Source organism: Larimichthys crocea, chromosome XVII (genome assembly GCF_000972845.2).
Source record: "Larimichthys crocea isolate SSNF chromosome XVII, L_crocea_2.0, whole genome shotgun sequence".
Taxonomy (NCBI): Eukaryota; Metazoa; Chordata; class Actinopteri; family Sciaenidae; genus Larimichthys; species Larimichthys crocea.
The window spans coordinates 16,673,954-16,688,941 of NC_040027.1; the positions used below are offsets into that span (position 1 = coordinate 16,673,954).

The 14,988-nt window shown below is 41.9% G+C and overlaps 1 protein-coding gene across 11 annotated transcripts in view; it reads right to left on the reverse strand.

The window, feature by feature from the left end:
• The window catches only part of celf5a (cugbp, Elav-like family member 5a), a 180,111-nt gene that overhangs the window by 35,054 nt on the left and 130,069 nt on the right, over window positions 1-14,988 (reverse strand). For 8 of the 11 annotated variants that reach the window (XM_027290656.1, XM_027290662.1, XM_027290661.1 and 5 more), the window contains exon 4: window positions 2,800-2,928. In XM_027290656.1, the coding sequence (XP_027146457.1) occupies window positions 2,800-2,928 (129 nt within the window). The remainder of the gene's footprint in view (window positions 1-2,799; window positions 2,929-14,988) is intronic. The other 3 variants (XM_027290663.1, XM_027290665.1, XM_027290658.1) reach the window with 1 other exon arrangement.

Sequence of the window (14,988 nt, forward strand, 5' to 3'; positions counted from 1 at the left end):
ATGTCTTTATTCATCTGTTTTTCTGGATGTACTGGGCTGATTAATTACATGAGTCTATTACAAATCTAACACAGTCTTAATGATGCATGTGTGTATATTATACAGTGCTCCGTACACTGCTCAGTAAGTTTATCAACCAAAAACAACTTCTAAACTCTCCACATAGAAACATGTGAAGACTGAACCTGGGTCTATTGCACTGAGCCATCACGCCCTCTTATAATTATACCCTATTTTACCTAATTTCATTTCATTTTAAGTTTCTTTTCTATTCTTATTTAATCTTTCACACTTTATTCTTCTTATCATCTATCCTGCTTGACCCAGCTGCCCTGCCATTCTTCCCCTCTTAATGGGCTTACCCCTGTGGACACAAGCCAATCAAGATGCCCATTCAGCTGTCAAACTACTACCACCTATTGAGATATGGATAGAAAAAAGCTTGAGCTCGGCATGACCTGTACAAGGACTTTGCTACAGTAGTACAAAATATATGGTGCTGTAACTATGCACTTAACTATTAATGTACTTTGCCTCTAGCTTTTTAAAGTAAGCCAAACAGGAGTTTTAATATGAAATTAAAAGCTATGGCGCATAAAATATTCTCCTATCAAATTTACAGTAATTATTATAGAAGAAGAATATTGTTGCATATAATTGTAAATATTAGAGATTTATCAACTGAACATCGATACTGGATGATATTCGCCTTGCTGACATCGGTCTTTTAGGAAATTAGATGGCATGCACCATTTTATCGTGTCACATCAATTTTGCGCTTACTAAATGTGTTGGTTCTTTCCAACTTGGATATTAGAGACGTAATCACCTCTGTTTTCCAACACTGGCACAAATTGCATGCAAACATTCATGGTGCTGGTGGTGAATGTGCTCCATGGACAGTGATTGGCTGTTTAGCTCTGTGTCTTACATCTTGGATGGGAAGTGAAATAGACTGAGCTGTAACAAGGCAGAGATGATTATCTGTGTAGATTTCTCTTGTTTCCCTGGCACAAAAGGGCGAATGAATAACAGCAAAAATCAGCATCAGCATTGGCTATTGGCCGAATTGATATTTTAGATTAGGCCAGAATTTCTCAATTATTAATATAATCATTATTGTTTAAGTTTAAGTTTTTAACACTATATATATATATATATAGATAGGAGATATAATATATATAATATATAATATATAATATATATGACTAAAATTAAAAGTACGTATTCTGCAGAATGACCCAGCTCAGGATAATACGGTATATATTATTAGATTATAACAATTGACAGATTCATGTGTAAGCATTACTTTGTTGAAATGTCACAGCTGGTAAGGGTGGGGCTAATCTAACTACTATACTGCTGAATAGCCTAATGTCTGATGATCAGGATTTAATTGGTGATTATATTGTGTATAAATATTATGAAACTGCAAATTAACTGTGAACTACAGCTGTTATATAAATGTAGTAGATTGAAGGGTACATTATTTGCCTTTCAAATGCAGCCATAAAATGGAAATACTCAAGTAAAGTAAAGTACCTCAAAACTGTACCTGAGTAAATGTACATTTCAATAGTGGCAGCTTTCCTTGACTGCCCCCATCCTCACAGTGGGGACACTTGAATTGTTTTGACATCCATCTTTCCCTTCTCCTCCTCCAAACCACTGCAGAGTAAGAGCGCTCTGGCTTCAAACCCCCTTAGATATAATTCCACAACAATTTCCATAAGCGCTGGCTGGGGAATAGGCTTTAAAGACATGAAAAACCACTAGTCCTTTTGCTCTTTGCTGCATGTCAAAGGGAATTGATGTCTCCAAAAGTTTTTTTGGCTGTCTGAAAAAGGCCTTCAAGATATCAACACTACAGTACCCAAGTTACGGGCCTGCAGTATCCATAGAATCCATAGGATTAACAGTCAGCGGCAGAATAGAAGTCATCACTTTGTAATGGAGAGTTTTTGTCTGAAACAAGATATATGCTGAGGAAGAGTTTGTGATGGCACAGTCAGCATTTTAAAATTACAAGCATTTTTTGAATTGTTTCTGTATGGGATTACAATTACTGATAACTTGGGGTGGCTACATTAAAGTGGAGAGTCTTGATTTTGTGTCTGGCCTTTGGATTAAAGCAAAGATTATGCCTAAATCTATTCCGAACTAGGGCAGAGTGTTTTTGTGTGGAGTTTGCATTTTCTCTACACCTTTACGTGGGTTTCCTCCAGGTGCTCCGGTTTCCCCCCATCCATCAAAACATGTATGTTAGGTTAATTTCTCCAGTGAGTTCCCTTGACCAAGGCAAAGGCTTAAATCTGGAGTTGGTCCCTGGGCATCACACAGTGGTTGCCCACTGCTCCTAATATTAGGCCTATACTGTATAAAAGATTGTCTTTGATTTAATTTGATCCAAATCTTCCCTGCCTGTCTTCAGAGAACGAAAGAAATCCATAATTACCCCCCCACCAAAATTAAATAAAATATAATCATTTCTCTACAGAGAACAAAAGGAGAAAGTCAAACCTACTAATTATCCACTTATCTTATAGTTCATAAGTCAGACATCAGTCAAACAGTATGTGATACGTTTGGATTAACTTCTTTATCACTGCCTGCAGCCGCGTAGCACATCAAACAGTGCAGCGTAAAAATGTTTGTAATTATGTGAAAATGCTACTTGACCCACATCTGGTGCATATGTCACAATATTTCACATACCCCAGCTGACGTTGACACTCACACACACTGTCACTTCACTGCCACTGACCTAAATAATGCTGACAACTGTATCATGGCTCATACCTTTGCTGTTTCCGTCAGGACCTCTTAGGACCGTGCACTCCTCAATGACTCCATAGGGTTCGAAGAGGCGGTACACATCCTCCTCGGTCTGTTGTTTGTTCAGCATCCCGACAAACAACTTCCTGTCTTCTGGAACAAACAACAAGACAAAAAGGTTAAATTATAACTTTGACCTCAATTATGAAACTAATTTGAGAACATATAGCGGTGAAACCACATAACTGTTGGTGGAACAGGGTATGATTTTCTCTTTTTTCCACAGAAATAAACACAGACATATGTTCTCTGGTACAGTAGAATGGCTATCCAGTTTATTTAACGCTGGTTGGGCCTGAGTCACATTGTATTATCTCTTCTCCAAGACTGATCATTTTAATCTCTAGTATAACTGGGTTTATTCCTTTATGGCCACATATACTGTAGCTGCTGGGGGTAAGTGAGTGGTCAGGGGCTGCGGGGAAGAGCAATGGGAAGACTAATGAAGAGGTTTCAACACACACACACACACACACACACACACACACACACACACACACACACACACACACACACACACACACACACACATACAGAGGTACAGAGACCCAAGACAATGAGCAAGTCTTTGGTCCTTTCAAAGTACCAGGGGCTCCAGGCAGCTCCAACCTCCTACACACCACACTGTACAGGCTGGAAACTCACGCTCTCTCCCTCTCTCTCTCTCTCTCTTTAACCACAGTCTCCCTTGGTCTCTCTCTTGGTCTCTGCTCTTTTCTGCTTTTCTTTTTCTCTCGCTGATTCTACATTTTTGCCCCTCATTCTTTTTCAACTGCCTCCCTCCCTTCGTTCCTCTCTTTATCTCTCTCTTACTCCACTAATTGCTGCTGATCCAGTGTTTTTTGTGTAGCCAGAGAAATATTTCAGTATGCTCTTCAGTGAACAATGGCGTCTCTCCTGCGAGCAACGAAGGCTGTGAGACATGCCATGAATAACGCTGACTTTTCAATAGATAGCCTGTATGCTATTGAGTCCTGTTAAATGCTGTGGGATCTGATCTTTACCTTGACCTGACACACTGTGTTTACTGATGTACTCTGGCCTTGTATGATTAATGCTTCAGTGCAGCGTGTCTCTGCTGGCAGCAGAAGCACTAAAGCCTTCCCTTTATACAGATTGTTTCTCCAACTCTGACCTGTAAAGTCACAGTGGAGAGACTGAGTGAGAGACGGGACGAGAGGCCTCTGCTACGAGAGGGTTTGAGAGCGGCCATAAATCGCTGCCAGAGGTATTGCACAGAGTCAGTGTGACCTGTGACGACTACTGAGTGTGTCGTGTTGTCGTTTTCTGACCCAGACACAAGCTGATACCCACATTCCTGCAGAAGGCACAGCAGCGGGTGTATGCGGACATGGCGGCCGGCTAGGGTTTCAGCACTCAGCACCACCAATGATGCACCTTTAAAATAATCACCCGTGTCAGAGTGTTGTCTAGGGAGGAGCGTCCCTGGTGCTGGCTCCTTATTGCAAGTGGCAGGATCAGAGGCTATGTATCAAAATGGAAGTGATGCAATGTGACATCTGTCAGGGTGGATTGGAGAGCATTTATCTGCAAAAAAAGAAAAGCCCTGAACTGGAAAATGAAAGGCCAAGATGGTCCTTCCTTTTGCTGGAGGGGGAATATAAATTCTGAGGTTAGATGTGGGAGATGAGTCGAGAAAGAGGGGGAGGGGACCGACTGCACAAATTTCCCTGAATGCCGCCAGACCACATCTCATATAGGCTCCAGTATATAGCAGTGGAGCCACACACAGCACGCAGGACCACCCATGCAACCACAGTCGCCCTTTTTGTTCTTCCTGCACTCTGGCTGTAACTTCCTTTGTCAAGTAGATGATGGGATTCTGACAAGTTTTGAATTAATGCATGACCTTCATCAATTTCATATGAGCTGATGATCATACCATGAACAGCCCGCATTTGGCATGTTTTAAAATACGACACCGCATCCATCCTTTAGCTGAAAGATCGCTAACTGGCATGTCACCTCCAGCTGAATGGAATAATATTTATAAGAGTCCAAGTATAAAAGGATCATTGGCCACCATATATCACATTCCTATGTAATAAAAAAAAATAAAAAACCTTGTACAGTGGAGACACATGCAGGAGTTGACTGCAATGTAAGAAAGATGTGACTTTATGTTTGTTTGTTTTTTATTTACAGCATTTAGTGGGAGTTCTTCATGTGTGGTTGAGAGAGAGATGGAGTGAATGTTCTGCAATGTGAGTGTGACAGGCTAACAACGCATGAAAACAGATCATCCAGGAGATCTGTTCCACCGTCTAGGATTCTGCTGTGGTTGCTCCGAACTAAAACGCTACCTTGGGAATTCAGGTGTTGTGTTCATCGCCAATTGAAACATTATCTCATTTATCTATAACGCTGCAGCACAGGCTGTGTGCAAACAGACATGCAGAGAGTGCAAAACACCTACGGCCGTTTACACATATCTGAAGGGGGAGGGGGGGAAAAAAGGAGTGGGAGAAAGGGTGGAAGGAAAAAAAAAAATACTCCAACTCGGATGACCCTGACACAGAGAATTACGGATGACAGATTCCCCACCATGACCACACACAAAGTAGACACAAAACAAGTTGGATCTCTCACTGTTAACCATCCCGTAGCTACAATAAATTGACTTTTTCTTTCGGGGAGCTATTCTCTAGACTGGTGCTTTCTTTCGGAGCACAATACAGAACGATGTGGAGTCTCACTGACACAAAAAACACATATAATGCTAGCGGCGTCCTCACCTCAGCTTTAACCTGTATGATTACCGCTAACAGCTACTGTAGCTACCTTCCAGGAACTGCTACACGAATCTCTCACCACCTCAGCTTTCACCTCTTTATCTGATTTATGTTATGCTGCTAACAATGACTCTACACAGGAGCTTTCAGCTGCATCTCCTGTGTCGTGACGGAACACATCTATCTTACCACCTCAAATTTTACTTGTGCTATATGAGTTTAAACACGGCCTGAAGCATATTTTATGTCTATGTTCTTTAAGTTATGCATGTAAATACAGTGACTGTGTATTGGGCTGCCAAAACGCAGGTGACCTACACTCAACACTGTGCCTGAACGCACCCTGTGTAGACACAGACAAAAGACTGCTAGCTGGTGTTGTAGCTACTTCTAATTGCTGTTGCTATTACAGTGGACACTGCTACATTACAAGCTATAAGACACCATTAACAATACTGCTTCATCGGTTTGTTCTACTGAAATGCAAAGTTGAGTATTTATGATATTCATCTGAACTGAACAAAAAAAAAAAGTCTCCCATTGTTGTTCCTTCATGTTGTCCTGACATATCTTTACTGGAGGTTTGGCACTTTTGTTCCAAGGACGGCAACCTCAGATAGTTTTCTGCAGAAACCGAGATTTCTCCAAGCTACGCTGAATTAAGTTTCCCCAACAGCTCGGGAGCATTCTTCCTCGATCTACAATTCAATCTCATATCAGTGTTTCTCTGTGCATTAATATGCAGTACATTACATGCAGCATAATATCTCTCTTCCCGGTGACATATTCCATATGTATGGGAACTGACCCTAACTGGGTGAAAAGATCTCCTCACTCGGGGAACCACAGCTACATATGTAAGCCTTCATTATATGCAGGCAGTGTTTCGCCTTGACTCCATTTAAGCTTTTCCTTCTGCCTGATTTTCGCTGGCTAACATAAAATGGCTTACTCATTGGGCAAGGAAGCTACTTTGAACTAGACAGTAACACTGATGTCAACTGTGTTTTTTACAATGTTTCCATTTGAATCGTGTTTTTAGCTCAGCGAAATGAACCCTGAAACATTTTAGAAAGTTGAGAGGTTAAAGCATGATTAGCAGCAAATGCTGTTCTGGATGGCTCCTTTTTCTATGCAGCTTTCAAAATGGCTGAATCATCCTTCTGTTACAGCTACTCACCTGTGGTAAATGGCATCTAGTGTATAGATGAATACAAAATAAGACAAGAAATTATGAGCTGTTTTTTTTTCTCTCTCGCTTACCTCACCACAGAGCCTAGTCAACATGAACGCCATCCCAAATTGGAGCGACTCTTTGCTCTATAGTGTTTACAGTGAAATGCCATCACCTAAACAATTCAGGGGTCTAATAACCACCAGCGAGTTAGCCGTGAAAACTGTGCAGCACGCTGGCATTAAGATGCATTTACAGCTCACTGTGGCAGAGTACTGTACTTCACTGTGACACACACGACTGCCATCGTGAAATTCACCCCCCATCATGTTTAATTTACTCTGAGTTACTAAACAGATGCTTGTTTGGAATAAATGCATTGGAAATTAAACTCCAGAATAATGAAATGGCAGTGTGCTGCCTGGTTATACATACTGAAGATTACTGGGTCCATTTAGACGGTTTCTAATCAATATAAGCTTTTCAGTGCGAGCGCAATGGCCTAGTGTAAAGCCTTTGAGACACTGTGCAAAAACCAAATTATACCAGTTATATTTCATATCTCAATTCTTCGTGCTGTAGTTTGACCATTACAGCATGTGCATGACAAACAATACCACTGTAATTCCTTCCCTTTAAAATGTGCTTCAAAGCTCTGCGAAATACCTTCTTTTGTTACATAATGTTTATTTCCACTGGAAGTTTGAAGGATCTCCTCTCCACACAGCGCTGTGTATTCTCTCTGCAGCACAGTGCAGTATACAGGAGACTTATTACTGTATGCTCCATGATTACACAGCAGACAGTGAAATGAGACTTATTGAAAAGCAATGGGGCAGAGTAGGAGTTTTTGGAGCAACAAGAGAAAGAAAGAAAAGGAAGGAGCTGGGGGAAGCAGATGTGAGGAAAGAAAGAGGGAGAGGAGGAGAGAGTGAATGTGTAGGAGAGTGAGAACGATGTGGCCATACTGTAAGTTGATGTGCATACAGTCCTGCAGTCCTTGATAAGCCAGGATGGATGAAAGAGGTGCACCACAGGAGTTGGTAAATCATTGTCAGGGGTGGGTAGGATGAGGAAGGGAACGGTGGGAGGAGGCTGAGAGGGGGAGGGATGGGAATGGGAGGGTGATGCGGGGAAGGAAAGCATACCAACTGCCTTAGGTGCTCTCTGGTTTTCAAATTTCCCTTCTCTGTCTGTCTCTTTCTCAATCGTTGCAACAGCAAGGGAGTGGGGATGGAAGGAGGGAGAGCGATATTGTGAGAGAGGGAGAGAGCGTGCTCTAGAGAAAAAGCACTTGTCAGAAGGATGGGGAGGTTGCTATGACAACTACTTATACAGTGGGCTGTCAGTCATGTTTCATTGGAGTTTGGAGAAGAGGAGAGGAATGAAGGGAGGAGAGGAGTTAGGGAAGGAGGGGTTGGAAAAGGGTCATTTCTCCATCTGTCTGCTGAGCCAGAGTGTAAATTTGACTGTCAGGCTCGGAGATAAGGACAAATTATGAACAATATTAGCTGGCTGATAAAAGAGAACAATAATGAATGGATAAATATATTAAAACCAAATGAGATAGCATCCAGGCAGAAACAGGGGCCTTTAGAAGCCATCCAGGTTTTCTCATTTGGAGGGGAAGATAAGAGCTGGAGAGAGGCTGTGAGGAGGGGAAGGATCCACCGTATTAGAGCTAGCTACTGTAGCGTACTTCCTTGTCAAAAGAAAGAAAGAAAGAATCAAAATCACTTTGTAGCCGGAATACCAAACATTGTGGCTTCCTCTCCCTCCTTCACGAGCCTATTATACTTCTCCAATGAGCAGGATGCCACACAATAACAGTGTCAGCATGTGTTGAAGCATAAAAAACACAGACAGAATGGAATGAAATTAATTAACCCTAAGAGATCACAGTGCTTAGCCAGTGGAATTTAATCCAATTTATTACATATAGGGATCTAACTAGGGTTATGTTTGCATTAATGAGTATAGCTGTGTGTATGTGTGTGTGTGTGTGTGTGTATGTACAGTGCATACGAGTATATGTTTTGGCGGGTTGTGTATAGATGTGCTAAGGGCATGCTTCCCATCCTATGTACAGTAAAGGATCAGTGGTAGGAGTGGCAGGGACCAACGCGGGAGGGAGTCTGAGGTTTGGCACAGCCTTAATGTGAGAAAAGCCTGCCAAATTAACTTCTGAATAATGAGCCTTTTATGTGCTGCGTTATCACCAGCGAGAGGACGGCCATGTATTTTGTCATCACGCTGGAGCCACTTCAGACAGAACCCAGTTAGTACACTCCACCAGCACACCTTCAACTGAGAGAGAAATGTGGGTTGATAGAATAGTTTGTTTACCAATTTCCAAAGTAAATTAGCGCTCCTGTGTGTGTGCGTGCTGTATTTGCAGCTGTCTTTTGATGTTTGCATGCTAACCCACAGAGTTGACAGCACAAACTGTAAGGCCTACCATGAACCGGCCCCTAATGAGGTAGCTTATTAGTGCTGTTTCCCTCACAACTTTAGAGATGTTGCTTGGAAACAGAATTGCAAAGAAAACAATGCTGTAGTTTTCACCCAAAAAAAAAGCCATCAAACCCAGCGCACCCTGTTGTGCAATTTCATTACCAAAGCAAAGAAATGTGGACTTCTATTAAAACATATGTGACTGAATAAAAAATGGAAAAAGGAATTACAGAGACTGAACCCAGATTTTTGTGTACATTCAGTCTATAATTCACTTTAGAAATGTTCCCTCAAACAGAGTCTCACTCTAGCTGTACCTACGGTGACACCGGCTTGATTTCATGTCATACTTTCATCATTTTGGTGTCAAGGCTGCTCATTGGCAGCTTGGCTGCGACCCATAAAAGCCATCAGTAAAAATGCCATTGAGCCCTCTGTGCAGGGCCTTGATAGCCGTGCTGCAGAAACAGCGCATCCCTCACTAAGCACTCCTCTGGGATGGATTAAGCCTCACTGCTTTCACATACATGTAAGTACACGTAACCACAACCACGCTAGGTCGCTTATATATACATAAACCCTGTAAACATGTGGGCAACTGCACACAAAGTAACCATAAAATAATATATATATATATGCGCACACTCACATACAGGCTGTCACCGAGAAATACACCTGCTTGAATACAAGTAGCTCACTCTATTTCAACAGGCGCACATACAGAAACGTATGCAGCACATACATGTGGACATGCTGTATACATACAGATGTACGGTATCAAGAGGCACCTAAAAGACTTTCTACAAACAAACCTCGCTGTAGTGAGTGGGAGGTTGCGGTTGGTAACTGTTGCTTCACAAGCCCTATAGCGCATTAGTCAGGCCAAAAAGCTCAAGATCAAACTATAATGTGTTACGGAACAGCAGCCTCACGGGAAGTCAGCTTCTGCATTCCAACCGTACACATTTCCTCCACGCACACCAGCTGAGTCGATTCCATCTCAGGGGGGATTTGAAGACCAGTGATCGTGAATTCTCTTCTGTGCCGCTGGCAGAACGGATGATGGACATTATATATGACACCTAAAAGACTCGCCCACACATCTGTATACGTGCACAGCCACATGCACGCACACACATGTTCGTACGCGCATATAAAAAAACACACAGGACCTCTTGTACGTCACTTCAATATTCTCCAAAGAGCTCCACAGATTTTATGCATCAGTGCGATCTAATGGCTCCTCTGTTCTGTCAGGCTGGGGGATTTCAGCTGCATCTTGCCCCTGTTGGAAGCCTTGAAGATACAATTACAGTCTTCTGACTAGGTTCCCTCTTCCCTAAATGCTCCGTGTAAAACCTCTGAGGTGCGTGAGTATAACTGATGGCACATGTGTGTCTTTATGCTCCTTTCTCTCTCTCTTTCTGTACAGTTTCAGTCAGCTCATAGACCCGCTGACAGCTTCCACCCCCTACCACTGTACAGAGCAACTGAAAGGAGAAGAATAGAAGGAGAAATTGCTTAAATTTTTTTATCTCCACCATATACGTCTCAGCAAATTTACACTCAATATGATAACAAATGTGAAATATTACTCACAGCCTTGTGTCGAATTCAGTGTATTACGGCTGCGGTCATAAATCCTGAAACTGCTGTGCAACGTGTATACGTAGCTACTGTATATAAACATTTACAATATGGCACTGCTATTTATATTGTCTCCCTTCATAATGCCATCTGAAGGGCATTTTGGCATCCGTTATGATATGGATTTTCTCCCCCCCCCCATTTTCCTCTATCCCATTTATTGCCATTCTTCTTTCCCGTCCAGATTGTGTTTCTATACAGTAGAATGGGCCTTTTACCTTTGGCAGTATTTAACACAGCGCTAGCCTGTTTCTTAATTATTTTCTCATCGCTCCACTGACACTGATTCATGAGGGTAATGTTGGACACACCCCCTCGGCCAGCCCCCTCAACCAACCCCCACCTCCCCTCTACACGCACAGTTTCTCTCTCTTTTCATCCTCTTTCTTACAGCAGAGTTTCTCTTAGCTCTTTGTTGTATCATCTTTCTGACATATATATTTTTCTCTTTGTCTGATTTCACATTTTTGTCCCTCTCCTTCTGCTTTATTATTTCCATCTCTCTTTTTCCCACATATTTCTTTTTCCCGTGATTATCTCGGATGGCTAATGAGTTACCTTCATTGTAAGTCATTAGCCGTCATGGTTTCCCCTCAAGTAATTACCTTTTTTTTTTACCCTCATATGGAAGGACAAAATTGACTACAGCAAGAGACAACAAACTTCATTAAACACTGAGCCAAACTGAGCCTCATGTGGTATCCTGCCCTCCTGATCTTATTGTGTTAAATATAGAGCACAATACCAATATCCTGTCACCTTCTCACCTCTGTAGTGAGAAAGTGCAATATTCTAAAATATAAAACTGTGGTGGAACAAAAACCCTTTTTATTGGAAAAAAAAAAAACCACAATGGAAAGATTGACAGTCAGTCAGCAATGGAAGAAGAGGGTAAGAGAATACCTAAAGGTTACGGTATTAACGTTCACTTACCGCAGACATCAAAACAGAAACACAGTTGTGGATATGAGGAAACAAAAGTGACACAAGCAAAGAGAAATGCAGAAGAAGAAAAAGATGATGAAAAAATGTGAAAAAGCTGCATGAGTGTGAGAGAGAGACAGAAATGAAAGGGAGGAGGGCTTAGGAGATAGAGAGCGGGGGGCCATGCCCAACTCCAGCTCAAGAGAGAGTGAGGATGTACCAGAATATGGGCTATCTCGCTGAAGCTTTGTCTGGTGGAGCAACTGAGCTGGCAGATGACTTTGCTGCACATGGACAAAAGAGGCTTACAGGCCACCCTGCATGTCAGCTTTCCCCTGGCCCAAGTGTGGGAGCTGTAGGGGAATATAGGGTGCACTCGAGCACTCCCCTGTCTAGACCTACAGAAACCTTGCTTAAAGTGTATTCAGATTTGCTCTATACATATGACATCAGCCAGCAGCTTAGTTTTGCATATAGTCTAGTTCACTGCAGAGCATCTCTTTACTCTGAAAAGAAAAAACTGCAGTGTTAACAGTTATGAGACGGGGAATTGCTGTATGAGGTAAAGTTGCAAATACATAAATAAATACATAAGCCCTAAAGCATGTCACTGGTGTACTTTTATATTTTACCGCTTCCATATTATTAGTTCGAGCTGATACTTGATAGGAGGCAAGATACTAAACTTGGAGCTTTTCCGCTCGCTGTGCTGTCGTGTGCTTTTTGCATGCAGGGCCTCTGTAGTGCTGATGTGACTGTAAGGGGTAGAGCCTAACCCTGTCAGTCACACTGACAGCCAAGCTGTCTTATCTGCTCTCTATTGGTGATGGTGCACTTTAATTAGGCTCGAAGGTCAATCAGTACTTTTTTTTTTAGAAGATGTGATTCTACTGAAAGTATCTCATAATGTGGGACAGCCGTAGTGTTTTGGAGGCCTGAGGCAGACACGTGTGCGGGGATGCCTAACCTTCTGTTCTCACCTTTTTATCCCTACTTGTCTGAATGTTCAGATCTACTTTCCATCACATATTTTTTTAGAGCGCTGCACTGCTGAACTAATGAACTGCTGCAAAGGTTTCCACTGCATATCTTCTATCTTTAGGAGAAGAAATGTGCATGATATACTTCAGGCGTCTTCCACGGTTTCTAAATATATCAACTATAGAAGCAAGAATGAATACATTACTCACATTCAGATTCCTGATATGGAAATCAACACATCAAACAAGACCTGCTTGCTATTATTAATTATGTGGGAAGAGAATATTACAGGTATGTCAGCATCACCATCAACACTAAAACTAACTTTACTCAATGAAGTAACATCAGGTGTTAGCAGCAGGTTGTTGTTTCTAAGAATAATCCAGTGTGGAGAAAAATAATATGCTACCTCTGAGAATTTTCTTCTGGCTTCTTTCCTCCTCCTTTATGTTTTATAAATGCATTTCAATTTTGTTGTTGTGGAAACTATAAAGCTCTACCATCAACTACCAATCCAAAGCCAAAATTGTGCACTGCGCACGAGTTCACCGACACTGCTAACATAAGCACCCTGTGGTGTGTGTTGTGCAGATTTTTCTAGGGAAAAAGAGAAAATGTCAGTTTATATTGAATATCTAATTTCTGTTTCACAGGACTCTTTGGAGCCCCTTTGCTCGGTGTTGAAAGTGTTGATAATCAACACGGTTTCTACTAAATCAAAGCCTTTGTGTTTTCCAGATTGCACCTTCTACAGTGTGCTGATGTCTCACTTGCGGAGCTGTGGGGGGGATGCACAACTTTGCGAGAATAACAATCCCACCTCTGCTCTCCACAATAGCTTCCTCCCACGGAACTCAACATATAGCTTCACCAAATGTGGCGTGAACTCCTCTAACTATCATTTGTTTACACAACAACTTACTACACTTACTGTTACAGACACGATATCAAGAGTAGCAACAGTTGTTTCAGACCTAAAGGTGATGAAGGAGATGTAGAGATGTAGATGTGCTCCACCTACAGGCAACTACGGTTCATGTCTGACCCCAAAACACAGACATTCTGTACCAAAAACTGGCACACTATGTGAAGAAGAAACTATACAGATATGAAAACATCTAGTCGCCGACCGCCTGACACAAATGCATTACTATTATGGATCATTTACGGTCACACCTCATGTCAAAATACACAGAATTTAAGACAGAATGGAGAAATGTGTGCTACACAGACGTGTGTTTATAAGATAAGATATGGACATATGATATGTGTGCAAAAATATGTCCCATAATGTTCTCCATCTCTCTTTCACACTAACATCGGAGGGATGTCTCCGTTGTCTCTCTTTGTCTCTCTCTCCTCCACCCCAATCTTCTTGACAGCTCATCTGTTTTCATTTCCAGGATATTTTGCTTGATATCTAATGAAGCAAATATCTATATATTGAACAAATCATCAAGAGGGGAGGACGGAATAGCACATTGGATTTCAGTTACGTTTTCGCATCGCTGTTTTACTTCATGCATCAGATTTATTGGATTTGTTTGTCATAGCGAATCATCTGGTGTCCTGACGTGCATAGAAATATACTGTAAAGCACACACACTGTCTGTTGATGAAACTCTTGAACCGTAAGGCTCAGCTCTGCATGCAGAATGTAGAAGTGCAATCTATATCTTGGAATATGATAGATATGAGGGAGTGGAGAAATTTACACCTGTCAAGCTAATACCTAATAGCATTAGACTGCAAAAAGACGGACTTATTTCTCTCACCAACTTAGACTAAACTATGAGGCAGATGGCCTTTTCCTCTGGCTTTCTATCTTCACCTTGCTCACTCTCTCTCTCACTGACAAACCTTACAGTAAGCATTTTAATTCCCCCTGACCTTTACTGATCTCACCCAGGCAGTTTTGCCCATTGCTTAGGGCCAAAACAAAATGAAATTTGAATTTCAGCTCAGAATAATTTAAGATGGTCCTTTCTATGCAGGGAGTCTCAACTATTTTGTAGTTTGGGTGCTGCCAACAGACTAAATGGACTTTCCGTAAGAGCCCTCTCTCTATTTTCTGTCTTGCCTATGGGGCTCTGGGATCACATACAGTGTGATGTGAGTGTGTGAGGAGGAGGGAGGAAGACGTGAGAGTGAGCGAGCAAAAACGGGGCCAATATTCACATGTATGCACACATGAGCACATGACACACGCACACACACCCA